Raw genomic sequence first — 27490 nt, forward strand, 5'->3', positions numbered from 1 at the left:
AATTTCCCTCACATGGCATGGCTTTTCCCGTAGCTGTAGTAAAGACACTTGCTAAACATGCCCATACTGTGGAGTGAACCACGGACCTTGTAGCAAACTCCCTAACCACAAGACCACGCGCTGCTTGTCATTAACACTCGGCTAAATTCTTAGTACAGGTAAACCATGTTGCATAACAACACATCCTTTTCCAAAAAACTTTATTGCAACTTAATAAAGCAATCACTCAGCAATTTTATTTTGTAGAATAAGTTTTTATGACAGTAATAAAGGTGTAGCCACCTAACTGCATTTAGAATAAGAGTTATTGATTATGACTTTTGGTGCAGCCAAACTGCATTTGACTAGTTCCATTTTTTAGCCAGAAGAAAGTAAACTGCTATCTACAATCCCGGTCAAAAATAATGGCAGTAAACCCTTTTTACACGTGTAGCAAGAGCAAGATAGTACAAAGCCCCCTTTCCCCCAGTATCAATGTTCAAAAGCTGTGCTAACACGTTTCCAAACATTGATAATGGGGGAGAGGGGGTAGGATTATACTGCACTTTTTGTAGCTTACTGCCAATATATTTTGACCGGGATTGTAGATAGCCACAAACTAAATATAAAAATAAATATTATTGGCCAAATTAAAAAAAATTAAAAAGAATAGCAATAAATTAGGCTAGGTAGCTAGCTAGAGCTGGACTTAAGGATGCTCCCTGAAAATCTACGTTTGTAGCCAAAATCTAAAAATATGTTTGTTTAAGATTTATACATGGGTAGAAAACATGGCAACATTCTACCTTAACATGCAAAACATATAAATTGTACAATGCAAAGCTTTTAGAACACAAAAATGTGAAATTTCCTACCAAAGTGGCCATTACATTAGATTGTCCATCAAGCACAGCATTATTTCTAGAACCTTGTTGTCCTCATTAATAGAAAACATCGCTAAGCGTACCAGGGTTTATAATGAAAAAGGTGCAGTTTATGGCTTTTTTTATGTCTTTTTTTTTGTCAATAGGTGCTAAATTTTTTTAAAAAAAATGGATCATATAGAATTTAAAATATAACAAAATAAGATAAACAGAACCCTCGCTTTTTCAAGGACTTGCGACGAGGTCATAGAAGTCACTGCTGCTTCAAGTACTATTTTGTGTGCAAACAGAGTGGGGCTATTATTAAGAAAGTAAATTATTATTATATTTAATTCAAATTCAAAAAAAGGCAAATTCTATCTGATGGCGCAAAGTTCATAATGGCCACTAAAAATTCTTATGGAAAAAGCTAATCTGTAGTCACATGTTTTTTTTATGTAAACCTCCTTCCAGCCCTATAGCAGTACAGCATGTTGTGATAGATTTCGCCTAATTATTGCCAAAATTAACAAAGTGAGCAAATTCTTATTTATTTTATACATTTAATTTAATTATTAAGTGTAAACCATTTTCAATCATCTGTGCTGTTGCTTGAAGTTCGCTGTCGCAGACTATTTTGTATGATAGCAACGACAAAGCCTTTTTGTAAAAGTGTATTTAGATGCTGCAGTTCTTTATCTGTTTGTTTTTGAATTTTTAATTCTTTGTACTTTGTATCATTGAATTTTGTATTCTAAACCTTAAAGTATAAAGTATTTTTATCACATTTTTTGACCATTTGAAAGTCTTAAACAGACAACTTTTAAGATTGACAGACATATAGTCTGATGGAAGGCCCCTTAGTAGTTATATTTATGCCATTGTGTTAAGGTTTTTGTCCTTAGTCCGCTGTAAACTTTGACCAGTTTAAATTGCATGAATATAGTATAGAATATCTTATAATATAATTACCTGTGGCATCGAACCTCATTAATTTGCTACCTTGTCTATGCAGCTATACATAATGGTTAAAAACAAAAATCTCTTATAATAATACGCCAGTTCCGTGTCTCTGTGACAGGCAAAGTGGATGTCTTCATTTTCCTTTGATACTGCCGAAAAATGCATGTCTAATATGGTAAATATTCAGACATTACGGCGCGACGTCAATAACACCACTTTAACGTCAATATCCTATATTAAATTAATGAAGCCATTACAGTGCACCTAAAACTTTGAGGCTAAATAACTTGGAAACGAGTTGGTGACGTCAATGATTTTTCACCGCGTGGGTAACTAGGGACCACCTTGGACCAATTTGGGTAAGTTTCCCAAACCTGGGTCCCCGAATCCGTTTTGGAATGGACGGGTTGATGACGTCATCAAAAAATCTTTAAACCCTAATATCTCTGCAACCGTTTGTCAAAGATATATGATCCTATACATTTTCTTGATCATCATTTCAAGGTCTATACGATGAAGGTAACAGGGATATAAATTTCTAAAAAATTTTTTTTTGCGTTTTAACGGGCCATTGCTGACGTCAGCAAAATTTTAAAACCCTTTTATGTCTTTTGTTGTTCGTAGAAAAGTTATGATCCTATATTATTTTGATCAGCGTTTCAACCTCTACACGTTACAGGCAACGAATAAACTAAGTTTCGCCAATTTTTTTTTTTTTTTGGATTTGCAATGCTGACGACAGCAAACCAACATTTTCAATGTCCTATTGCCTAAGTGGATTTCTCCACGGGTCTTTATCGACTAGTCTCTTATAATAATACAGAGACTGTGTCTGTTTGTAACAGGCAAAGTGGATATCGTCATTTTCCTTTGATGTCGCCGAAAAACCTATGTCTAATATGTTAAATTTTCCGACGTTACGGCGCGACGTCAATACTTTAACGTCAATATCCTATATTAAATTAATGAAGCCATTACAGTGCACCTAAAACTTAAAGGCCAAATAACTTGGAAACGAGGTGGTGACGTCAATGAATTTTCACCGCGTTGGTAACTAGGGACCACCTATGACTAATTTGGGTAATTTTCCCAAACCTGGGTCCCCGAATCCGTTTCGGAATTGACAGGTTGATGACGTCATCAAAAAACCTTTAAACCCTAATATCTCTGCAACCGTTTGGCAAAAGTACATGATCCTATACATTTTCTTGCTCAGCATTTCAAGATCTATACGATGTAGGCAACAGGTATACAAATTTCTAAAAAAAAATTTTTAAGGTTTTGACTGGTCATTGCTGACGTCAGCAAAATTTTTAAACCTTTATATCTTCTTAACCGTTCGTCAAAACTATATGATCATATACATTATTTTGATGAGCGTTTCAAGCTCTACACATTGGAAGCAACGTGTAAACAAATTTGGCTAAAAAAATTGTATATGCAATGGTGACGTCAGCAAAACACCTGAAACAACCTATTTTTCTGCCTGAGTGGATTTTCCATGGGCCTTATCGACTAGTATCTATATAATAATACGCCAGTTTCGTGTCTCTGTGACAGGCAAAGTCGATCTGTTCAATTTCCTTTCATGTTGCCGAAAAATGCATGTCTAATATTTTAAATTTTCTGACGTTACGGCAATAACACTACTTTACCGACATTATCCTATATTAAATTGATGAAGCCATTAAAGTGCACTTAAAACTTTGAGGCCAAATAACTTGGAAACAAGGTGGTGACATCAATGTTTTTTCACCGCGCGGGTAACAGGGACCACCTGGGACCAATTTGGGTAAGCTTTCCAACCTTGGGTCCCCAAATCCGTTTCGGAATGCACAGGTTTATGACGTCATCAAAAACCTTTAAACCACAATATTTCCGTAACTGTTTGTCAAAAGAACATGATCCTATACATTTTCTTGATCAGCGTTTCAAGATCTATAAGATGGAGGCAACGGGTATACAAGTTTCTAAAAAAAATTTTGTGGGTCTGACTGGCCATTGCTGACGTCAGCAAAATTTTGAAACCCTTTTATCTCATTAACCGCTCATCAAAAGCACATGATCATATACATTTTCTTGATCAGCGTTTTAACCTCTGCACAGTACAGGCAACGAATAAACTAAATTTCGCCAAAGATTTTTGTAATTGCACTGCTGACGTCAGCAAAAAATCTAAAACAACCTATTTTTCCATTGTCCTTCTGCCTAAGTAGATTTCTCCACGGGCCTTATCGACTAGTTAGCTGAATAAACAAATAGTTGTTAATAATAGTTGTTGACTTTTTTTGTGTATCACATGAATAGCTATAAACTATAGCTATAAACTAAAAGAAATGTTAAAGAGAAAATTTTTTGGCTACTATGTAATATGAAAGACAATCTCTCCTTCAAAGCACTAAGTCTCAAAGTTGTTTCGGAAAAATATAAAGCCCAATGTCTTTTGCCTGAATTTAATGAGATTCAACCATCTCCTCACATTTATTGAGGATCTAGAAAAAGCATCACCACATTTTCTATTTGTACTAGATTTACACGGTCAATGGCAGCTCAGTTAGGTAACTAATAAGATAAATAAGTTATACTAATTGAATTGGTTTGGGGTTGTTTGTTATTATGTCGAGCCTAATTGTGTGGAAAAGATAAAGTTAGTATAAATATCTATGTAAAGAAAAGATTTTAAGGATACATAAAACACCTATTACCAGTGTTACCCATAGCTATATTTCCTAACCTGCAAAATAAATTTATCTAAAAGTACATATTTTCTGAAAGCCTGATAAATGTTTGATAAAATAGCGTTACTTTTTGTCATAAAAAGCTAAATAGGCGTAAAAATCTTGAACTTCTTTTTCGAGTTGCTGACTCTAGCGTATTCAGGTACAAGCATTTAAAGCTTATCACGATAAACTTACACCATTTAAATCTACTTTACTGGAGTACTAAAACCATTGTTTGATTTTGTTTTTAGTAAGAAAATATTCCTCTTGACTGTGCCTTGCCAATATATATAATAGAGATCGAAAACACAGGCATTAATGTTATTAATTTTTACTTTCTGTAAAAATCAAACTTTTATAAAAATAAAACATAAAATCAGCATTCAAAGCAATGTTGATTTTGCAACCAATTAAGCAAGCAGTTTTGCTTTGTATAACATTTATAAGAATTATTTAGATATTGTGGAATTAAATGCACTTTTTAAGACAGAATAATATATGATGTGGATTATAGCTGTCATTCAAAGGTTTATTATCAGACAGTTACCTGTCCAAACCTTGTTGTTTTCAATAATTTCAATAAGTTTTCAATAATTCATTAGATCCCATGTTTCCTCCCAAGAATCAACAAACAAATAAATAAGTGTCTTATTAAAGCATTTTTAACTTCAGTTTGTTATGTTTGAAAACAATTAAAAGTCTGATTTTAATACTTTAAGTTGCATATTACTTAGGTATCTTATGACTCAGTACCATTAGAAAATTTTTCAGCTTTTGTCAAAAATTGTAAAATGGAGTTGGATGCTTCTCTTCTTAATAGGTCTGGATTTAGATCAGGCTTTTCTTTTTATGTTTTTTGCATGAATTTTTTTTTGTTTTTCATAGTTCTGTTGAATTTCTTCATTTATTGGTAAACATTGTTCATTATAACTCAAGTTTCTTGGATAAAGACATCATTTGCTCATTAGTTGAGTAAGTATAAATTGAAATATTGCGTTTGCTCAAATGTATTAATCTAACATTTTTCAAGCAACAGGAATAGCGGTGCCTAGGATATGCACTTAAGGTGCAAATCAGGGAACTGGAATTTTCTTACACTGTCTTTTTACTATATTCTAAATCTTTATCGTCTCTTTAAGCTCTTTCATAGAGTCGCTTGAAAAATATTAGATCAAAACATTCCAACAGTGGTAGCTAATTCGCTCCATTGGTGTTACATAATTGCGTCTCCACAGTCTGCTGAAAGGAGGGGATGGGTTGGTGACTTAACCATAATTGAAACCTGAGGAAATGGCATTGTCGTCAATTTCCAGGAAAAAAACTTTGCTTGAGGGGCTGAGGGGTCCAGGAAGCTATAGGTCTAGAGGGAAACAGTTTAAGTTTTGCCTGGGGGTGAAGCCTAAGGGCCTAAGGGGATGGAGGAAATTATGTGTTAAGGATGCCACAAATCTAAGGATGTGAATATGTATGACGGTTAGATTTTCTCAGAAGTTAAAAATAACTAGTCTCTAAAATAATATTATGTTCAGTTCTGACATGTTTAAAGTGATTTATTTGTCATCTTTGGAAAGTTAGCTCTGTATCTGGGGAATAAATTGATTATGTAAACAGGGATTGTTTTAAGGCTAAGAGACCTGAGTACAATAATAATTTACTAAACGTTTTTATTTGTTCTTTAGTGGAATGAAATTGTGCCAATGAAATGATTGTAATGAAATTTATTAAGTCTTACAAAACCCTAAGCTTGTGGTCTTATTGTCAAAACTTTAAATGCATTCTGCTTGGTTTAGAAAAACTTGTGATTTCTGCAGCAATGCAAATGGTGAACAAGAAATTGAAGTAAGATTTTTTACAATTGATAATATGTAATAAGTTCTGATACAATAAGAATGTTTTCAGTGAAAATAAGCAAGAAGCAAACTAAATACTTATTTTATTTGGTATACACTCCTTTTATGAGCATAAAGCTTTTAGCATACTTAAGGTCAGACACTTAAAAAATAAGCATATTTCCAAGCTGGAGAATTTTCCCCTTATTTTCATTTCTTCCCAAATTAAGTGCAAAGAATACTGTTACGCAAAGGAGAGCGTAAAAAAAATATTTGGTTGAGGTTAATGATAAGAAAAAGCTGCATTTTACATGAAATAATTTTGAATTTAAATCTGACCATAAACATTAGTTTTAAAGTTAAGCATACTTTAGGCATAATTTAAGACTCAAATTGGAAATATCTTTAGCATATCGGGCTTTAGCTCCACTTACATGTACTTAAAAGACTACTTTATGTTACTTTAGAGCTGCCTGCTTTTTCTTGATGCCACGGTTCGTTATGGAGGTCTGCCGCCTGAAGGATTGTTCCCACTGATTGTTATGTTGTGCCGTACTGTCAATATTGAAAAATTCTGCCAACTAAGCTGGAAGGTATATAAAATAAACCTTTGCTTCCCATTGTTACACAATCATTTAATTCACAGATAAAAGGGGCATTATTCTTATTGACCTGATGGTGTTAATGCTTTTATATGCAATTTTTTGAGCATCACATTACGTATCTGCAACATTTATTGACCAGCGAGTATCTGGATTATCACACATAAATATTCCAAACTAAATGAAAGTTATATCTCTTTTATATATCTAGCTCATGAGGAACTTGCTTGGAACAAAAATTGGCCACACTGCGATTCTTATTATGTGTCAAATTCTGGAAGATAAGTATGCAACAATTTTTGAAAAAGCTATTAAACTATTAAGCAGAAATACAAAAATACTGTTTAATATTATTTAGCAACAATATTCTTGACATTATTCTTCTCCGTGGTGCTGTGTTCTTCATTGGTATGAGTATTTGGGGATCTAAAAAAGTCTCTTCTCTCCGCTTCTACCCAATTCATGTTTTACCATCATTTAAAATGTCACTGCAGTCAAATAATGTTCTTGTTGCACATGAAGTGAGTTTATCGATGCAACGCCTAGTGAAAAAGTTTGGTGGTGAACAGGAAATAATATCATGGGATATTATATTAGACATTTTGGAGGCACTTCTACGACTTCTGCAGGCAAGGACTTTTAAAGTGCCTCTATTTTTAACATTTAATGTGATTTAGTTTTACACTCAGCATTGTTTTTTTATATTTTAATTGTATTTTTTCACTTAGCATTCAAACACTGAGGAAAGTGAGTCATTGGAAACCATTGTTCACTCTTTATTAACAAACATTGAACAGCTCTATGCGGAAAATAAATTTTATGGATCTTCTGAAAGATTTTTTAGTATTATAGCCAGTTGTTCAAAGACGAGACCAGTAAGTTTTAATTTCTAATTTTTATTTACCATATCGCAGCAGTGTTTGATATAATTCATGCATTATCCGTCCATCCGTTGTGATTTTTTGTTTTGTAAGAACAACATTATCGTGCGAGAACAGTATTGTGAAGTCTAAACTATAAATGTCATTTTTTGTCACCGCTGCGATATTTTTTGTCAATTATATTCAGAACAGGCATGTTTTGTTTATTTTTTTCAATCAATTTGCATAATGCTATATACATTTTAAAATAAAACCACAAATTAAATTTTTAAGCTTGATTAAAATAAGGCTGATTTCTGCAAAAAAAGTTAACATAACATGAGTTTTTTATGCAGGCAGGATGGAATTAACCTGTAGCCACACCTGGGTGTCTTCCAGACCTTGAAAACCATTAGACGAGTTGACCTTATTAATATCGATTCTCTGGTGAAAACCTTGAAAACCTTGAAATATGGATATCCCCTCAAAACATTGCTGTCTGCAATCCCTAACAAAAAATATTCAGACAAGTTTGACCCCGCAAGTAATTACATAGGCCATTTCACACCAGATTCACGCCATTTGAACTTGCCAAACTTCACTTGTTAGTGTTATTTGACGTGAAATATTCAGTAAAGCGGACGTTTTACGTAACTTGTGTCACATGTTACGTTAAATTTTTACGCAACCTATGAGAATGGATAAACATTCTCCCATTACGTACGCTCTTACGTAAAAAAATACATACATGAATGTAGCTGCTGTTCATAAGTACAAGAGATTTGGGTGTGAAAAGACAAAATTACCAAAGCCTAATTGCGTTAATTGGGTTAATAACCGGCATGTATTTTTTTCCAATTGTAATTTATATAACAAAATTATTGAACAAATTAATTTATATCTATTTTTTTCTTTCTATTTTTTACACTTAAAAAGTGTAAAAAGCGATTAAACAAATACATACCTTCTTAACGAACAGAGCGCGTCTGAAAAAGAAAATTAAAACGCAGTTATGCAAGGGTGCAAAATGATGTGACTATAATGTTTATCTCATTTGCTTGAAATGTTAGGACTAAGAGTAAAATGATCATGATTACGAAGAGCATAATGAAAAAAAATGTGTGATATTTACTAAAACCTGAATAAAACCGTCATAAGCTGTCATGAGTTTTTACTTGTTTCAGGAACAGTCTGTCATTTCCCTTTTAACATACTACCAGGAGCTTATCAAACCGTCGAACGATGATTGGCTAGATTTATTTCAATCAGTCTTGGAAAGATATTACAAAAACGAAGAAAGATCATCGATCCGCATAAAGGTTTTAAATCTCTCAGCTTCGGTGTTTTCGCTGTATAGATACAAATACGAGGTTACTATATACGTTTTTTCATGCCAATGTTGAACATTTACAAATAGAAATTTTCATGTTTATGACATTATTTATTCCATATGTTTTTCATGTTTAAATTTTTACCACTTAATCCACAGTCAGTAAAAAAGATGTTGACACATGAGCGCAAATTTTGAAGTCCGTCACCACAAGTAGAATTTTTCTATATTAGATTAGAAATTTGTCAAAGATCAATTGTCAATATTCACGACGGACTTACGATTTGCGATTATATAGTTAAATCCAAACTCTTAACCTGTGCTAATTGTTGCTGACATCAACATGACTTTTTTTTGGCTAAACACTGTTTCGCATACTAACGCATATACAGAAGTTGCTAATGGATGTTTTTTGTAAATTTTCGAAACTGCCCAAAAACCTTCTGTTGGGCCAAATTTGTTGTTTCTAATAGTAGATACATTTCTGTTTCTAGGACGAGATTCTTAACCTTGTCTTGACTGATTTTATCGCAAGCAGCATTGCTGCTGAGAAGAACAAGGAAGTTTTAATTGTTACCTCTCAGTTGCTTTCTGATGTTATTAATATGTGCAGTTCAGATAAGTACCCAGAAGTACTGAGTGTTTTTGAAAAGTTACTAAATTCAACTGCTGATGTCAATCCACGAGATAACTTACAAGATATTGAAATCGCTATTGATGCTCTTATAAAAGCATTTAAAGTGAGTATTTTTATCTATGTTAATGCAAGGTTTTGCTTGATGTTTTACATTTCTTCAAGTAAATACTATGCCAGTGTTTCATGACTAGGTCCCCACACCAGGCTCCCTACAAATTGAAGATTTCCAATTCTAAAAAATTCAGATTATTCCTCATTACTCTGCAAGAAAATTTGATACCCAAGTAAAATTGTGCACATTTCTTGTAGTTTTTGAAAATTGTCTCCTGTGTATTGTTTTACCTGCTCTGCAAATGTTTATGGAAGAAGTAAAAAAGAGATATATCCATATATGTTACACCTTGGTTTTGCACCAGCTTGTTATGTTTTCGTCTTGTAACAGAGTAACTTTTTCCTTAGTAACTATAAAAATAGGAATGGAAATCTCCTTATTTCTCCTTTCTTTTCGCATCAAAATCTCTTTCAAAAACTTTATTAAATTTCCCTAATTCTTTTATAATTTTGATGTGAACAAGGAGTTGAAATTACCTTAACTGCTTGCCTCTGGAAAAATGTGCGCTAAAAATGGTAAAGAGCTATGTTGATTTTTGCAGCATATAAATTTGATTATTTTATTTTAGGAGAAATTGTTTGAACCGCACAATAATTACGTGGTGAATATTTTTAATATTTTGGTCAACCACATTGATCAACACTATACGTTTAATGTATCTGCATTCACTGGTGGTGTCATTAGAAAAAGAATATTCACCTTGTTATTGTCAGTAAGAGCTAACGAACGTCATTTTATTGGAATCAGTAACCACGAAGAAAACGTGAAGTACTCAGTGCATGCTATTTTTAAACCAAGTGTAGAAGATGTGGCAGGCTGTGGGGATTTTTGGTTGATTGACTGTGATTTCCAAAATGCATTTGAGATTATATTAAAGTGTTTAAAAAACGAACTTGATTGGATGGTGTTGGAGTATGTTTTAAAAAACCTTTCGCAGCAATTGCAAAACAAGAATTTATTTGTTTACTGTCGATGTAACATGAGTAAGCTTTGTGCTGCTCTTTGCACCATGGTGAGTGATAAAATGTACTTGAACAAAGTCTTTAACTGCCCTCCAAATATGGCAATATCAGAATTGCGAAACTTAATCTTTCCCATTTTGTCAGTGATAGCTACGTATCATAACTTAATATCTCGCGAAAGACAACGAGATTTAGTCAAATGTTTAGAGTTTGGTTTAAACACGTACTGTGCGCATACATGTGTGTCCTGTTTAACCATATGTACATTGGAAATGCAACCTGTCATGGTGAGGTTGCTACCACAAATTTTGGTTAGATTATCTCAAATTTCTGCGACTGTTGTTATGTCGATCCCTGTTTTGGAGTTTCTATCAAGTAAGTCCTGGTTTTTGCTTTTGCTATTGTTGTTTTTGTCATTATGATTACTTAAGTTTTGGAAGAAATTGTTTGCAGAAGGAAGGTTGCGAAATTAAAAAGTTTGCAGATAGGAACTTGAGGATTGTACAAATAAATTTCCAAACACGCACATTTTTATTAAGATTGCGTAATTAAGGTTTCCAAAAAAATAGGAACTGCCATAATAACTATTGGTTTAGTTATATTATTTGTTTCAAAGTTGATTTTAAACGGAATTCACAGGATAAGTAGTATCGAGCTGGAAATAAGGTAAAATGCGAAATAAAAGATGCCGATGCCCGTCCTTCTTTAAGAAATGCGGCAAGTCAAGGCAATTTCGCAAAAATTAATTCCGCATTCTTTTCTTCCACCATCTTTTCTTCCTTATTATTCTGGCAGTGGATTTATTTTAGCTCTTAAAGAAATACCAAGTCTTTATGTAAACTTTGTTGAAGAACAATACATGAGTATATTTGCCATGGCATTGTCTTACACTGACTCATACAAGTACGGTCTATACATCGTCACCCTTGCTCATCAAGTGATTGCAGATTGGTTTACAAGGTGTAGACTGACCTTTAGGAAAGGCTTCGTTACACTTATAGCGAAAGCCTTAAAGTCAGGCCTGCTTAACATCGAGCAGAATAAATCTGAACATAACAGCGATGACGACGTAAAAAAGTTTCACGAAGATATGTCTGATGTGTGTCTTGATATGATGGCTAGGTACTCATTCTCAACACATCTGTCCGAGCCAAAGCGTTCCCCTATGGTTGAATTCCTTCTGTCGAAAGGCATATCACACACTTGGTTGGCAGGCAATATGCTCGTTACTGTGACAACAAGTTCTACAAATACTGAAGATTGTGCATGCTCATTAATAAAGTGTAACGAACCGAAAAACGATCAAGAAACAGCAACTACGGTAAATAAGGAGGTTAACAGTCCTTCCAATAACTCTGAAAACCCTCCTGATGTTGTTGAAGAAGAAATTGGAACTGATGCACCTAAAGATAACTTTTCCAAGCAATCTAACGTGTGCAGTGAAATTGAAAATGATCCTGAGCGCTTTATTACTGCTAGCTCAGAAATACTTGACGATGGAGTGTCATGCGAAGAAGAGGGTTACGAACCTACTCCTCTTGTAGCCAAACTGACACAGCATCTTGTTGAACCCACCAGTGCAAGCAACCACGTGTTTTCGCCATCGGAACAACTTCTGTTCAGCCGTCAGGCATCAAAAGTGTTGATGTCTGACAATTTTGATGACGAAGACGATGATGATAGCAGTGATAGTGAATACTATGCTGAAAATATTTTTGATTTACAGCAGGAGGTAACGGAGGAACCAGTTGATGGCAATGATGAGATCGGAACTCGCTCACTTAAAACATCAACGATTACTGATGCTACTATTAAGACACCTGTAGAAGTAAAAAAGCCTCCAGCGATAGAGATATCCAAAGTTTTTCCAACCAAAAAAACGAATGAACCATTCGAACAGTATAAGCGAAACTACGTTGAAAAATCTTACGAGTTACCTAAGAGTAGGTGTCAATGTTCCTGTAGTGGATGGGCAGAAATTTATATTCGTAGACCAACTGGTAATACATCGTGGGTAATGAAACTGGAGAATAAAGAAAAGTTTTCAAAAACACCATTGTCTGAACTTAGCCTTCTAGCATCCAGTCTGAATACATCTAAAATCAAGAAAAAACTATGTAAGTAGAATATGTTTTTTTGTTTGTTTGTTTTATTCTTTAGTATTTAGTACAATTTAGTAAACTAGTAGCACCTCTGTATATTTCATCGTTAACACAAAAAGTATCTCCAACCTCATTGGCTAAGAGGAGAGATGTAAATATCATGTCTCATATTTAACATGTAAAATATGATGGCGCAAAATTTCTAGGAGTCTGTTTAGTGAGAGAAAAAACGACAAATGTTTGATTTCGAAAATAATTTCGAATGTTATCAAAACAAACATTTTAAACACATAGCTCTAGTATATGTAAACAAAGGTTTTTGTCTGTCTGTGACATGCAATTTTGAGTTTTTTGTCTCACATCTCTCTAAACTTTCCGTATTTTATAAAACTGCTTTGTCAAAATATACTATAACTTAATTTATTATGTAAAAGGCACGGTAAATTAACTTTTATTTTAATTTTACTCGATTATAATCTATTTCATCAAAAAAGTTTTAATTATTCCCGCCTTTAATTGAAATTTACAAAAAACATTTTGAAAAAAAAATTTACGATTTGATTTGTATTTCGTTTCATTACTGTATAACATATATTTTTTTCGTTTTGATATTTTTGTTTTTATTTTTTAAAAAGCTTTTAATGCTCGGAAAACAATTTGGCACTATGCACTGTGAGGTAACTATATAGTTCTTATTGGGTATTCGTTTTAGCAACTGCTTCTTCTACTGCTTCATCACACCGAAGAAGATTCAGCACAGGTTCCATGGAGAAGTACATTAAAATAATGGTAACACATTTATGACGTGTTATACTTGTTTTTCCTCTTCGGCAAGTATTTATATTTAACTGTTTTTTTGTTTTAGGAAGAAAGGCAATCCGAAGGTAAAAATTAGCTTGTTCATTGTAAAATAAGGTCAGATCATTAATTGAACCTCCTTTTAAAACAGAGAATGTTAATGTTGTTAAGTCAGTGTGTAATGTACATATTATTCTTACTGGTTAAGGTGTTCAGGCTTAATGTCGCTGTGTAGCCTTAACACATAATATCTCTGTTTAGCAATTTGAATCTTGGTATGGTTATAAGCATTCACGCTTATAGATTATACCTATTTTTTTCTTTCATTTGCTTCTTATTAGCAACTTTTTTAAGAATGAACACCAGAGCATCGTAGGTAACATGCTGCAACCTTGTCAGCCATGTCTTTCGTCATATGGATATTGTTTATTTGTCAATCATTTTCCAGAAGTATAGTGTTAAAAGAAATCACAAAAATTATGTAGGTCCGTACCAAAATAACATTGCATGATATTTAATGTAGCTGAATAATTTTTTGAAGAATATTATATGGAGAATACATGTTAAGATTTTACTTTAATTAATATTGTGTATTAAGAATTATACGCAGTTTACTTCTAAAACTTGCTGCAATTAAATTTTTACTTTTATTTTAGAAAGCTCTTTTTCACCAGACCTTGTTAATGCCATTACCATACCAAAGAAACAGCCCTTGAAGAAGTCCTTGTCCAGTCCTCGTAGTGCATCAAAACCATCAACTAAACATGACAGCAACGATACCAACAAAGAAAGTGGGTTGTTACCACCAGCTGAATTAACAACTGCATCAAATGAAACAAAAGTCTCCACCGCACGTCCTGATATGGTGTATACTGCTGATAGTAATACGAGACCCAACTTTGTCTGTCCCAATTTTGTCTTTTTACAGTTGTTTTACTCACCCTTTGGTTGCTACTTGGATCAAAATCCTGTTTTATTAGAACAAAATGAGGTAGCCTTTATTTAGAGTGTTTTTTTTAAGGAGTGCTTGAGCCTAACAAATAGATACTTACCTATAAAAAATTAAAAATATTTATAAACTGTTTTTGTTTTAACTGGCATTTACAAAAAAGTTTATTAATGTGTCTATTTTAATTTATAATCGAACCTCTTTTTGCTTTTTAATTGTCAAAACAATGCTGTGGGTGATCTCAAGAAGTTTTGATTCGACAAGTTTTGAGTTTAAACAGAAATTTTCTTATAGTAAGCATAGTCTTGCATTTAATTTCTACTACAAAAAGGATGGTGACTCTAGAATGTATAGTGCACAGAAATTGAATGGTAGTTAAACATTTCAATTGATAAATTTTTAGGTTATCGAGCGAGCCATGAAAATTCTGGATCGAATCCCATCTTATAGCACACATAAGTTTGGAGTTATATACGTTGGACGTGGTCAAGAAAAATCAGAAATTGACATTCTCTCAAATGAATTTGGATCGACAAGATATACTGACTTTATAGCAGGACTGGGAGATTTAATAAAGTTAACAGAATGCTCGGCTAACGGTTGTTTTACAGCAGGGATGGATCGCACTGGAGCGGATGGAAAATTTGCTTATATCTGGAAAGATGACACAACGCAAGGTAACTTTAACCATTATCACATAAGCTTTAATAACAGATTCTTTTATAATGAGTGGAGCCAGAAGAAGAGATTCTCTACCCTACTTCTTTTTGAATAGCTCTACCCTAATTCTACCCTTAAAGTTTTGATATTTGCGAATTAAATTATTAATGATTGGTTGAATATCAAACTCGTAAATGCTGAATTCTCAAAATATATAATTATGCCGTGGTTTTTCTTAATTATCAAGTTTGTACCTGCAGTATATTTGTGCATTTGTGAATACTTTGTGTCAATCTCTTCTTTATAACGTAGTGAAGTATGTTTTTTGCTTTATTATGCTAATTTTTTAACGCTATCATTTTGTAATCTTTTTTTCTGTAAATATATTTTAGTTGTATTTCATATTGCCACCCTGATGCCATATAAGGAGAAAGATGCGCAATGTGTGTCCAAAAAGTTACACATTGGAAATGATTTTGTGACCATTGTATACGATGATTCCAAACATGGTTATAATTTTGGTACGATCAAGGTAAAAAGGTCTTTTAATATCATTTTCTATACTATCTTGTGTGGTACACTTGCGGTTGTTGAGATAAGAGATTATTTTTTGAGAATGGTAAAATGGTAGTTTTGTGTTTAAATTTTATTTTTTGCTTATTTTAGGGTCAGTTCAACATAGCAGAAGTACACATACGCCCACTTGAATATGATAGCAACATGGTTACCGTTCGGAAAAAGTCTGGAAGTAATGAAGACAGCAACAGAGCACCTTATGTTGTTTCAGACACAAATTTGGCTATGTTGGTACGCCAGCTGGCGATTCATGCAAATGTAAGTTACTTCCCTAAACTATTGGTCTCCAAACTTTTATTTAAATATCTTAAAAACGTATTCACATGAAATATAAAATTTCCGTGTAACTTTTGTTCCTGTTTATAGTTACTTTTAATGTATGTTAAAAACCAGCACGACGTCAATATAATTTAAGAAAGCTCACGTCGGGTGTTTTCGTCCTACATAATTTTATTATGTGTTGCTTTCTAAGAAAGGATGCGAATTTACCTTTCTTTGAGAACTTTTGATCAGTGGTAAAAATACTCTAAAGTTAAATTTAATCAATGTACCCGTTTTTTTATGTGTATGTTTAATCATTTTCCTGTTCAATTTGCTAATACTTTTAATTTTTTTTCTTCTTAACTTTGATAATAGTTTTCGTAAAATTTATCAAATTTTGGGAATGAAACAAAGTTTTAAAAGTTTTGTATCGAACTTTTATCACGAAAGTTTTGTATCAAATTTTTTTCACAAAAGTTTTGTGTTAAACCTTTTTTATAAAAGTTTTGTATTGGGCTTTCTTCACAAAAGTTTTGTATCAAACTTTTTTTACAAAAGTTTTTGATCGAACTTTTATCACAAAAGTTTTATATCAAACTTTTTTCACAAAAGTTTTGTATTGGACTTTCTTCACAAAAGTTTTTGATCGAACTTTTTGCATAAAAGAACTTTTGTATCAAATTTTCTCGTAAGCTTTTTGCATCGAACTTAACCTAACATTTTTTAAAATCAAGCTTACCTCAGAAAAGTACGTTTTAGATCGAACTCACTTCATTCATTTTTTAATCGAACTTTTTATAAGTTGAGTCCGATTAAACATACTGCGTAAAAGTTTCAATACCCAGTCTGAAAATCTTTTTTTATAGCTAGACGCTTGCAGGTGGCTTTTGCTTGTTTATTTTGTTTGTTTGCATCTATATTATCATTTTGTAAATTAGTTCCCTTTCTGACAAACAGCTGGCGTATTTACCATAACTTAAATTACAGGTGATTAACTTTAATTTCCAGGTTTCTAGTCATTTGTTTAACTTTGTTTGTTTGTTTATTTGTTTGTATCGAACAGCATGAGTCATGTAATTGTTATTGTTTTATATTGTTTTGTTTGTTATTTCACCTAATTACTGCAACGATCTCGCGAAATGAGTAACATACCTTTTTTAACATTTGACTAAATGTCTAGGATCATAGTTGAAATGTTGTATTTAGTTACATGCGTGTTTTCATAGTTTAACTGAATCAATGTTACTAACAGACAACTTAACCACATCCAAAGGCGGTCATTCTCTGAAAATTTGTCGTGTAAAGAAAACTTAGAAAGACTACTTGTAACAATCCGAAAAATGTTTTTTTTATATGTAATTGCGTAAACGGAAACGGTCATAAAAAGCAAACGATTTTGTGGTTTCTCCATGGGAAAGCTGAAGCTTTATTGCCAATTAGTGTACGGCGGTGCGTTAGTTTACCAATTAGTCTTCGTTCCTTGATGAACCTAATTTGTTTGTCATCCTGTGAGTGATGAAGAATAAAAAGCCGCGATTCATATTATGTATAGTGTAACTATATCTTATGTATAGTGTAACTATATCTTATGTATAGTGTAACAGTAGCTTGTCTCCCCTATTTATAGTTAACAATTACTTTTTATTTCAAGATGGCTGTCGTGGCAGAGCAAAGTTCGAAGCAGACGACTAACGCGTACGCATCCAATTGGTTGGAACGCTTAAAACAAATTCACAGAATTAAAAATAAAGCAAAATCCACTGAGACTAATAGCAACGGACATGACCTGGCGTGTGATTTTACATTGTATACTTGATGATTGGGCATGGATTAACGTGTAAAATTAATTCTCCGATAACGAGAAGCGTATAATTTCGTTGCGTTCATTGGCCAGTTTTTCGTGTTTAAATTTTTGCTTATAAACAACCGATATAAAAATACTATGTTGTTTTTTGGTGACATGGAGTGTGTTTATTGGTTCGTTGTCTGCTGAATTCAACAAGTTCGCATGACTCTAATGTTCAAATGTAATTAAAACGATTGAAAATAATTGCAGGGCGGAGACTAGATGACCATGGTTTCATATCATTACTTATAACTTCTCTAGACCGTCTTGCATACTTACCATTCATTGTTCACAGAAGCAATATTAATGTTTTCATTGTAATTCTTGTCGCGTCAACAAATTCCAATATTAAACAGTCAACCAACGAAAACAAATATAATTCGCTGTAGTAATGATTTTATAGTTTATGGTTTTATATTTCCACGAAAAACTTTAAAATAAAATTATAAACATTGCCCTGCATATGCCACAGCTATTTATCTTTTGTTTTAAAAAATTCCAATGTTTTTAGAATTTTGAATTTTCAAATATTTTTCAACCGTTTTTGTGTATTTCAAGAGAATGTTGTAACTTGTGCAATATGGGGTATATTTTCCAGTTCTTACACTCGTAAAATCATCTTCTGCAAAGGTCGAAAAGCTCGAAAAATATGTATCAAGTGCACAAGGTATGGGCAGTAATTAGTGATTTGCGATTGTAAACTTAATTTGCGTCGTGATTTGCTGGAAAATTTTAATTGTAAATAAGGAAAATTCTATATTTGTTATACCGTGTGTCAACTAGTAATTTTGAAGAAAAATTGTTTATTCGTGGCTTTTTCAACCTTTTGTTTTTATTTGGACAGGGTATTGTTTAATACATATGACTAATATAACCTTATGCGATTTAGTTATAGTGAATTCATTATTTTTAAGTCACATGTGATGTCTTTTTGGAAAGTTTGTCTATTTTGGCAAGGTTTTGCTAAAAGGGAACATTTATGCAACACATGTTTTGTATCAGGAGTCGTGGTGCCATGGTGTTTTTTTGTTTGGTACCTTGACCATAGGAACGTCGAAATTTTTAACTCAATCAAAACACATAGGGTGGGTATTTTTTCTGTATACTGCGACGATGCTTCCCCACTGCTGACGATGTCTTTTTTTATAAAACATCTGCACTAAAAAAACCCACGAGTTTTACCAGAAAGAAGAAAATTAACAGCTAGCAGCTCTAAAAATACAGTTAAACACGCATGTAACACATGTGTTACATGCGTGTTTTAGCCCTTAAAATACGCACCCGTTTTTGAAAATACCCATTTTTGGTTAAAAATAATTAACTTTCCAAAACTTAAGTTGCGATTGGTTGCTAAGTAAAAGTCGTATATGGGTAATGTTGGGACCGTTGGGTAGCCCAATTCTTCCTCTATCTAAAACACTTATGACAATCTGGCCCTCAACAATTATGCTGGTCTAACTGCAGGGATCCAATTTTTTGTCTCTACATACGTGATTGGAAATACCCTTAAGAATACGTTAAAATGGTTTAATGGGCATATTCAAATTTCTTTGTTAAAACGCACGGGTAAATAAAAATTCCACGCTGTAAGGCTGTTATATTTCCTAAAGTCTATGACGCTCGATATCCATTTAAACTATCCTCTAAAATGAAATTTCCACGCCTGTTTATTTTGCTGCAAGTTTTACCTGTCTCTTTATCTTTACAACTAATAAAGCTAATGAAGATAAAAGACTCCGAATTGATAAATACCCAGGGTTTTTCTCTAATATACGTTATTAAGTTGATGTGCGAGTTAAAAAGCGATCTTTCAATTGTTGATGTGACATACTGAAGGTTGGTTCTTTGTTTTACTGCTATCCTTTTTTTATTTTTCTTTCTAAACAGAAACTTTTAGGAAATTGTGTTTTCTTTTTCTCGACATGTTTAAGCAATATGGGGAAAACATTAGCAATAGTGTTAAAATGAGAATATAATGGTAGCTAAGCTTCACGGTGTTAAAAAGATATTACAAGGAAGTTTCCACGTCTACGAAAAAGAAATGATTTACAATGTGCTGTTGTTTTTTCTCCTTTATTTGACCGAAATACAGAGATGAAAAATTGTTGTACAAATGATGGTAATTTCAAATATACATTTTTAATTTCATAAAGGAATCTCAAAATCTTTCAAAAGCGCGCAGAATGACTTTACAGTTTAAAAAGCGGAAAGGAAATTAATTTGTCGTTATTTAAGGAAACGATTTGGTTTGTTCCTTCTTTTCAAAGGCTAACCGTTTTTTTATTTTCACACCGCCCAGGCGTTTGGCTGGTTCTGAGTTGAAGCCCCAGCTAAGGCTATTTAATTAAATCAAAGTATGTCGCATCTGGGATCACTGGGATAATCGATACTCTGCAAAATATATTCGGGTTTGGGTGTAATAGATATACCTTATATTCTTAAGTGTAGTCACTACAATGCAAACAAGTACAACCGAAGTGCACTCAAAATTGTAGTAGCAAGAAAGATAAACTCAAATGCAAAAGATCACAGTTTGGTGAAAGTTAAATATTGTCATAAAAATTGAGTAGCAATATTGACGAGTGTATGGTATTAAAAATGTTGAGGTAACAGAAGACAGGGGATTGTAAAAATTTTATAATTTAGTCGTAAAGAAAAATTGATCCAAAAAATTTAGTCTATAAGTGGACCAAATAAACTTATGTACCACCATGGAAATATGTTTACATCTCTATGGTACTAACTTTACTCTTCATCCGGGTTATATTCGAGAACACGAAAGACATTGAAGCAAAGATGCACATGTATAAAAATTATTCATCTTCGTATTGAACGTAACTTAAGTGCTTGTTCATGAATGCATTTCCTTTTCCTTTTTTTTTAACTTTAACAAATAATAATAAACAATACAGAATAGACATTTTCGAACGGATATGGATGCACGAAACGTACCTGTATATGACGTGTACCGATATCACCAAAAACAATTGTAAAATTGATGCCGTATACTTTATTTCAAAAACATATTTCTTTATTATAAATGTTAAAAAGCTAGCCATCTTAAACTTTACCGTCGGTATCACCGTGGCTGTTCTACTGTTGTCACTGTTCTTGCCGTCGGCGTTGTGTTGGCATTTAGTCGCTGTTGTATCGTCATTGCTACTCGTTTCATCGCTGTTGTGATCTTTACTTCGTCACTGCTGTATTTTCTAATTTTTCCCTAATGTTTTTGTCGTCTTTGATTATCTTGTTGTCAACTGATTATCTTGTTGTCGCTGTTGTGTCGTCATATTTTCCACTTTGTCGTTGTTGTTGTCGTTCTCTTTGTTGTTTACCAATATTCTTATCGCAAAATGATTAAAAATGTGGAATTATACGCCTGCGAATATGTTAATTGTATGAGGTTAATAACTTGTTTACTTGTGGCTTTCTCTGTTTGTTCGACTAATCACGTGACATAGGGTAATGGTTTCGGTCGCATTCGCTGCATTGAGGTCAACATTACCTCATCATCTTTGCGGTTGATGTGTGTATAGCAACGAGACGTTTTTCCTTCTGTGAACAATACTAGACTACGAGGGGCAACTTCAACATTATTAAGTGTTTTAGGCTAATTCCGATGCTATCGTGATTTAACGGTAATCAACACTTCTATGTAACTGATCCGATATTTGATAATAACAAAAAATTGTATCGTGGGTAGGTAACATTGTTTTAATTGCAACAATAGCTTTTATGCAAACATGCGCGTGGGCGAAGGAGGAGTGAACAAGTTAATTGGAAAACATGTTGACGAAACAAGCGAGTCGACAAAAGTCCCTGAAAATATTTTGGTCTCTATAATCTTTTCTCCACTTTTGAATTTTATGAATACGAATGAGCAGAATCAAGTATTTCAAGTATCTTTTCGCCGTCTGAGTGCCTTAACACTATGAAGCTAATAAGAAGCTTGGGTATGAGATTGGGTGGACAGAACTAAAAAAATTCTTCCCAGACACTACTTCATTGTATAAAGTTTTTTTTTTATATTACCTTAACATGTAAAAAGGGCTCAATGTTTCATATATCTCTTCCATTACAAAAAATGTAAATGATCTAATCTTCTAAGAACAATTTTAAAGATACAATAAGGCTGGAAAAGTCTGCGAAAACACAATTGTAGTGAAATATATTGCAAGACAATAATTCTTGCAGAATCAGTTATTGCAATTTTGGGAAGTAAATAAATCTAGGTCCACAAAAATTTATTATGTAAATCAATATAAAAACGCATAAAATAAAAAGTCAAATATGCCACAAAATAAAGAACAGCTTTGGTTAAAGGTAAATTTCTAGGACCGTATTTTTTAACTAATTAGGGAATATTTATTAAAGAAAGATCTGAATATTTTAAAATTTGCGGTTGTGGGGTCCAAGGTGAGGTTTTATTTGTTTAATATAAAAAAAAGAATTGCTCATTTTTTTTTGGTCTATAAAAAATTCAAAATGGAAATGAGAACACGCTAGGTTTGGAAGTGTTCATTTCATGAACCTCCTGCAGAAATTCTTCTTTCCATTGCAACGCTGCTAAAAGAAATAAACTAAAAAAAAGATAAGATAAAAAAAGATATTTTAATTAAAACACTGAATATAAAGTTGAAATAATAAACTCGCTGTTTTAATTTGAAATTAGTAGTTTCTTTTGTTATGTTGAATTGAATGAAAATAATGGTAGTTTTTTAAAAAAATAAAAATTGTGCGTACATTTCTATGAAGTTTTCACTTTAACCAAATCCTATAAATACGCCAAGTCCATTTTTATTGTGAGTGGAATTTGATAAACCTTTTCACCGTTATAAAAAACGTATCAACATTATTTGATTGAAAGATAATTCTTGCCCTGATAAAAAAAAACAAGAACATTATAAAAAACAGGTTAGGCGAAGACAATGAGTTAACAATACCAGTGACCGGATGGGATATACAATAAAAATTAACACCATTGATGGGTATCTTGTTTTAAGGAAAAAAAGATCCCATTTTTTCGTAGTAGATGGAGGCTGGTTGCCAATGCACGGTGAGTCACTTAAAGTATTGATACCATCTTTTTCACTAGCGGCGCTTTTGGCGATAGCAAATAGATTCAATATTTATTAACTATTTGGCTCAATTTATCTACTAAAAATCCTCAATTAATTAAGTTTTTTTTATTTTTAAAAAATATATTTTTTGTATTCCTTTTTCTCGTGTGATTTCTCTTTTAGTTTACTTCGCGTGAACATATGTTCTCTTGAAGCTTTGAAAATATATATACGCCATATATTCCGTGTTCAAATCAAATCGAAACTACGTGCCACGAAAAACTTTCAAAATTCTGACTATTCAAGCAGAACAAAAGCCCACATATTCTATGGCTAATTAATTCTTCTGCATTTTGATTGGTTTAATGTATGTATTCGTCTCGACTTTGTAAAAGATTATGGCGCCGATAGAAGCGAAGTAATTACGTTTTCTGACATATGCATTATGTGAAGCAATTGAATTGAAATAAAGGCCTGAACAGAATAAAATAGTTTTTATTTAAGATTTTTGTGTTGGCTTGTAACGCAGTTTGATAAATAATGTCAAAATGAACTGTCTTTTTTATATTTCGTTAAGTGGCTACATCGAACGAAATGATTACGAAGACAAGACGTAATTAAACTAATTTTGATAAAGAGAGCGATTAGTTTTGGTACATAGTTAGAGATATTTAAAAAGATTTCAATAACTCATCATTTCTGATAGAGATAAGAGCAAGCTTAACAGAAGGTTAGTTATAGAGAAAAGTTAGCAAGGCAGGAAGTAAGGATTGTATCCAGGTATGAAAACATACGAAAGCTTTTAATAAAGTTTATATCTAGAGATTATTCAGGTCTTTGTTTATATACGACTTTCAATATCAAAAGACATTCTTTTTTTATAATATCACATTAAGATTTTTATCTAACATTGTAGATTTTTGTTTTATTTAGATAGAAACAATATATCAAGTTATCTTTGTCAAGCACAAGAATGGAAATGGCTAACGTTGAACATGCAAGATGGTTCCATCCGTCCATGTATTTATGCCAGGAGCCTGCGCCAATTTTATCTCATGGTTTATCACAAAGCTACACAACGGAGGGTGACCACTACTACAGCCACCCAGATAGTGTAGCGCACAATACAGTGACAGACATGGGAAGGCCAGGAATGACTGGCCATTCTTTTCCTTCTTTATATCATCCTCACTCTCCACCGGTGAACTCTTCTGAAAGCAACACAAACTGTGGATCAAGGTTGTATTTACCGGGCGCTGGTTGTCCGAACAGATCACCACATGGTAGCTTGCACCCTCCTAACCCTTGTGGGAATCAATCCTCCATGTGGCAACACATGTCTCCTGTTTCTACGGGACCGATACTTAGTCTACCACAATTCTCAGCTCACATGAAATCTGATCATGGGAAGGATTCCACAATTCCACCCGAGATGGATGTATCGCCTCATTACGCTGCTGAAGACATTAAATTTAAACTTGGCCAAAACATGTCCAATTATTCTGGTTTTCCACCCCAATTATACCCACCACATATGAGCAGCGTCGATTTTCCCGGAAGTGGTGTAGCGTTTGATTTTAGCGGTATCCCAAGATGTCGAACAATTAGTCGCTCAAATTCAGGTAAGAATCGTAAGAAATCTTAAGCTATATTTCTCGCGTTCTTATGAAGGCCAATTTTGACAGTCGGTGAAGTTTTTATTATTATTAAACATGTTGCGCACATATGGCTTGCTATAGAAGCGACGTGAGAGTTCCATTTACATGAAGTAGACGTGATAAAAATGGTTTTCTTTTAAGGAATTGTCTTTATAAAAAAATGATTCAGATATAGCTTTTTTTAAAAATAACTCAATATTTTATTATTCAATCATACTGTTTTCTATAACTTAAAGGTTTGATATACAATTTATTGTCGTTATATTTATTTATTTATTTATTTATTTATTTGTTACAGCTTTTGTTTTTTGTTTTGTATTTACGTCACAAATTAGTCTAGATCTAAATAATTGAAGTAAGTAGGAAGAACGTGAAATAATGCAAGCATAGAATTTAAAACTTAAAATTGATCACGAAATGAAAGAAATTTTATAACGAGGAATCTTTGTAACAACTTTCGTCTGCTACTTGAATTTCTAATTTATGTTGCGTGTTGAGAATCTTTTTATTCTTTCTTATTGCTTTACAGCAAATGCAAAAACAAAAATATATATCCATACGGTTTCTATTTATGTAAAAAAAGTCTAATTTGAGTAATCAAACTTTATGTTTCATGAAAGTTTATCTCGCGTTTATACACCGAAACAAAGTGATTTTAAAACGTGTTTAAGCCTTTTTTAAACATATCTTTATCAGTAAATATCATTTTAAAAGTTGCAGTGATTTAAAAATGGATTAAGTATAGATAGGATTAAGAAATAAAAATAACATTACATGTTCACTAATATGTTTGATCAACCATTTTAATCATTCCTGTGGTATGGTAAACTGAGGTGAAGTGGACGAACAATTTTTTCTTGTTAGATTAAAATTTAGCGTCAATTTATTAAAATATATTACAATATGGAATATTAAATTTCAAAAGTGGGAAAGCTGTGAAATCAAGTAAGTTAAATTAAAATAAACCGCACAAATTAGATACATAACAATAATTAGCCTCTTCGGCTTGTTTATATTTAATTGAAACCTGCTTTTTGTACTTTACCGTCAATTATATTTGTTTTTAATTAACCCTGTATAATAATAAGAAGAGGAAATTGTTTACTGGTCATCCACAATTTCTCATAATTATTTGAATCAAGTGAATTAAACGAGGATTTATTATGATGAAACTATAAACACGTTCGTACTGACTTGAAAGTTGCGTTGCGAAACGGTTAATTTGCAGAATATTACTTCTACTCGACTAAATTGCAGAACATTACTTTTAAGTGAAAACAATTTTCGCGGTTTTATAGCAACAATTGCTTTGCGTATTCTAATACAAATTTAAAATTGGCGAGCTTTTAAAGCAAAAATGCTTGGATTGTTTCTCAGTTTTCTATGATGTCACTGGCAAAGAGATAACCTTCGAAACTATTTTCCAGTATCAGAAGCTAGCTGGCTTTTGTATTCCCTACAAAAGCTTTTACACAAAAAGTTCCTTTATTCCGAGGTTGTACTATGGTATAACTTTAAGACAAAGAAACCTGTAATCAATGTGTATTGATTGATTGTTTGGTTGTCTAACGTTAACTGCATAAATTGTTATTTTAAAAATTAAATAAGCATCACCATACCTGACATTCTTTAAACCTTTATTTCTATTTTTTCACTAACATTTAAGGATTAAAACTTATAGAAGGATTTTTAATCCATTTAGGTGAAGGTAGGGAATGCATGAACTGCGGAGCGACATCGACGCCTCTATGGCGAAGAGACACAAGAGGACATTATCTCTGCAATGCTTGTGGTTTGTACCACAAAATGAATGGAGCCAACAGACCTTTAATTAAACCTAAAAGGAGACTGGTAAGATTTAATTAACTCCTCACCAGTTTGGTTTTGTTGCTGGGCAAGTTTCTAAATTGCACGTTCTCAACGCCTGTTTGTTTTATAGTCTCAAGCAAGACGTACTGGAATTATTTGTTCAAATTGTAAAACATCGCAAACTACACTGTGGAGGAGAAACGGAAGTGGAGAGCCGGTGTGTAATGCTTGTGGATTGTATTATAAATTACACAAGGTAAAATCTCTTCTCTCACCTCTTCTCGTCTACGTGACACACTTGATTTTTTAGTTTTACTATTAACCATACTTGTTTTTTTTAGATAAACAGACCGTTAACTATGAAAAAAGATGGCATCCAAACCCGAAATAGAAAATCTACAGGCAAAAGTAAAAAATCAAAAAAAGATGTGACGTCACTCAGTGATGCATTTCAACATCAAATGTCGTACCCTTCATTGCATTCGCAAACGATAATTCCTGAAGGAATGTATGGTGGAGGTGGCATACATGGAGGAAGCGCAGAAATAAGAACTGTCTGCTGAAATATTTTTCGTTTATTATAATATTAGTTGAAATTTTGAATTTTTGAAATTTATTTTTTTATTGACAGATGAACTTCATTATGTTCATAAATTTCGTAATTATTTCAATTCTTTTGTCGACTTATGGCAGATCTCAAATATTTTCTCACAACAACTTCTATAAAGGCTATCTAGTTTGTTTCGACTTACTTCATAGTTGTTTTACTGTTATAAAGTGTGACCTCTATCACATCATCATAATTTCTATATTATCTAATTTTTGCTGACTCAGCTATAAATATGTAAATTTTTGATGTAAAAATTATTTAAGGGAATTAAATTTTTTTAAATTGCTATTTTATTTTGTAGATA

The 27490-nt window shown here is 32.7% G+C and overlaps 2 protein-coding genes across 4 annotated transcripts in view; both read left to right on the forward strand.

Moving 5' to 3' along the window:
* LOC130653951 (tuberin-like) overlaps positions 1–18871 on the forward strand; it is a 36059-nt gene extending 17188 nt beyond the window's left edge. For all 3 annotated transcript variants that reach the window (XM_057456447.1, XM_057456448.1, XM_057456449.1), the window contains 17 exons: positions 5411–5497; positions 6316–6364; positions 6822–6947; positions 7168–7241; positions 7315–7585; positions 7685–7831; positions 9001–9186; positions 9641–9886; positions 10464–11232; positions 11667–12974; positions 13672–13748; positions 13825–13843; positions 14414–14748; positions 15110–15383; positions 15759–15898; positions 16033–16200; positions 17855–18871. In XM_057456447.1, the coding sequence (XP_057312430.1) occupies positions 5411–5497; positions 6316–6364; positions 6822–6947; positions 7168–7241; positions 7315–7585; positions 7685–7831; positions 9001–9186; positions 9641–9886; positions 10464–11232; positions 11667–12974; positions 13672–13748; positions 13825–13843; positions 14414–14748; positions 15110–15383; positions 15759–15898; positions 16033–16200; positions 17855–18019 (4441 nt within the window). In that variant the 3' untranslated portion in view covers positions 18020–18871. The remainder of the gene's footprint in view (positions 1–5410; positions 5498–6315; positions 6365–6821; positions 6948–7167; positions 7242–7314; positions 7586–7684; positions 7832–9000; positions 9187–9640; positions 9887–10463; positions 11233–11666; positions 12975–13671; positions 13749–13824; positions 13844–14413; positions 14749–15109; positions 15384–15758; positions 15899–16032; positions 16201–17854) is intronic.
* Positions 18872–23743: 4872 nt separating this feature from the next.
* Positions 23744–27179, forward strand: LOC130655227 (trans-acting T-cell-specific transcription factor GATA-3-like). Its single transcript, XM_057457959.1, has 5 exons — positions 23744–23889; positions 24043–24731; positions 26470–26618; positions 26707–26832; positions 26918–27179. The coding sequence occupies exons 2-5, from the start codon at positions 24083–24085 to the stop codon at positions 27137–27139; spliced, it is 1146 nt and encodes a 381-aa protein (XP_057313942.1). The 5' UTR covers positions 23744–23889; positions 24043–24082; the 3' UTR covers positions 27140–27179.
* Positions 27180–27490: the final 311 nt, after the last annotated feature.

Source organism: Hydractinia symbiolongicarpus, chromosome 8 (genome assembly GCF_029227915.1).
Source record: "Hydractinia symbiolongicarpus strain clone_291-10 chromosome 8, HSymV2.1, whole genome shotgun sequence".
NCBI lineage: Eukaryota > Metazoa > Cnidaria > Hydrozoa > Anthoathecata > Hydractiniidae > Hydractinia > Hydractinia symbiolongicarpus.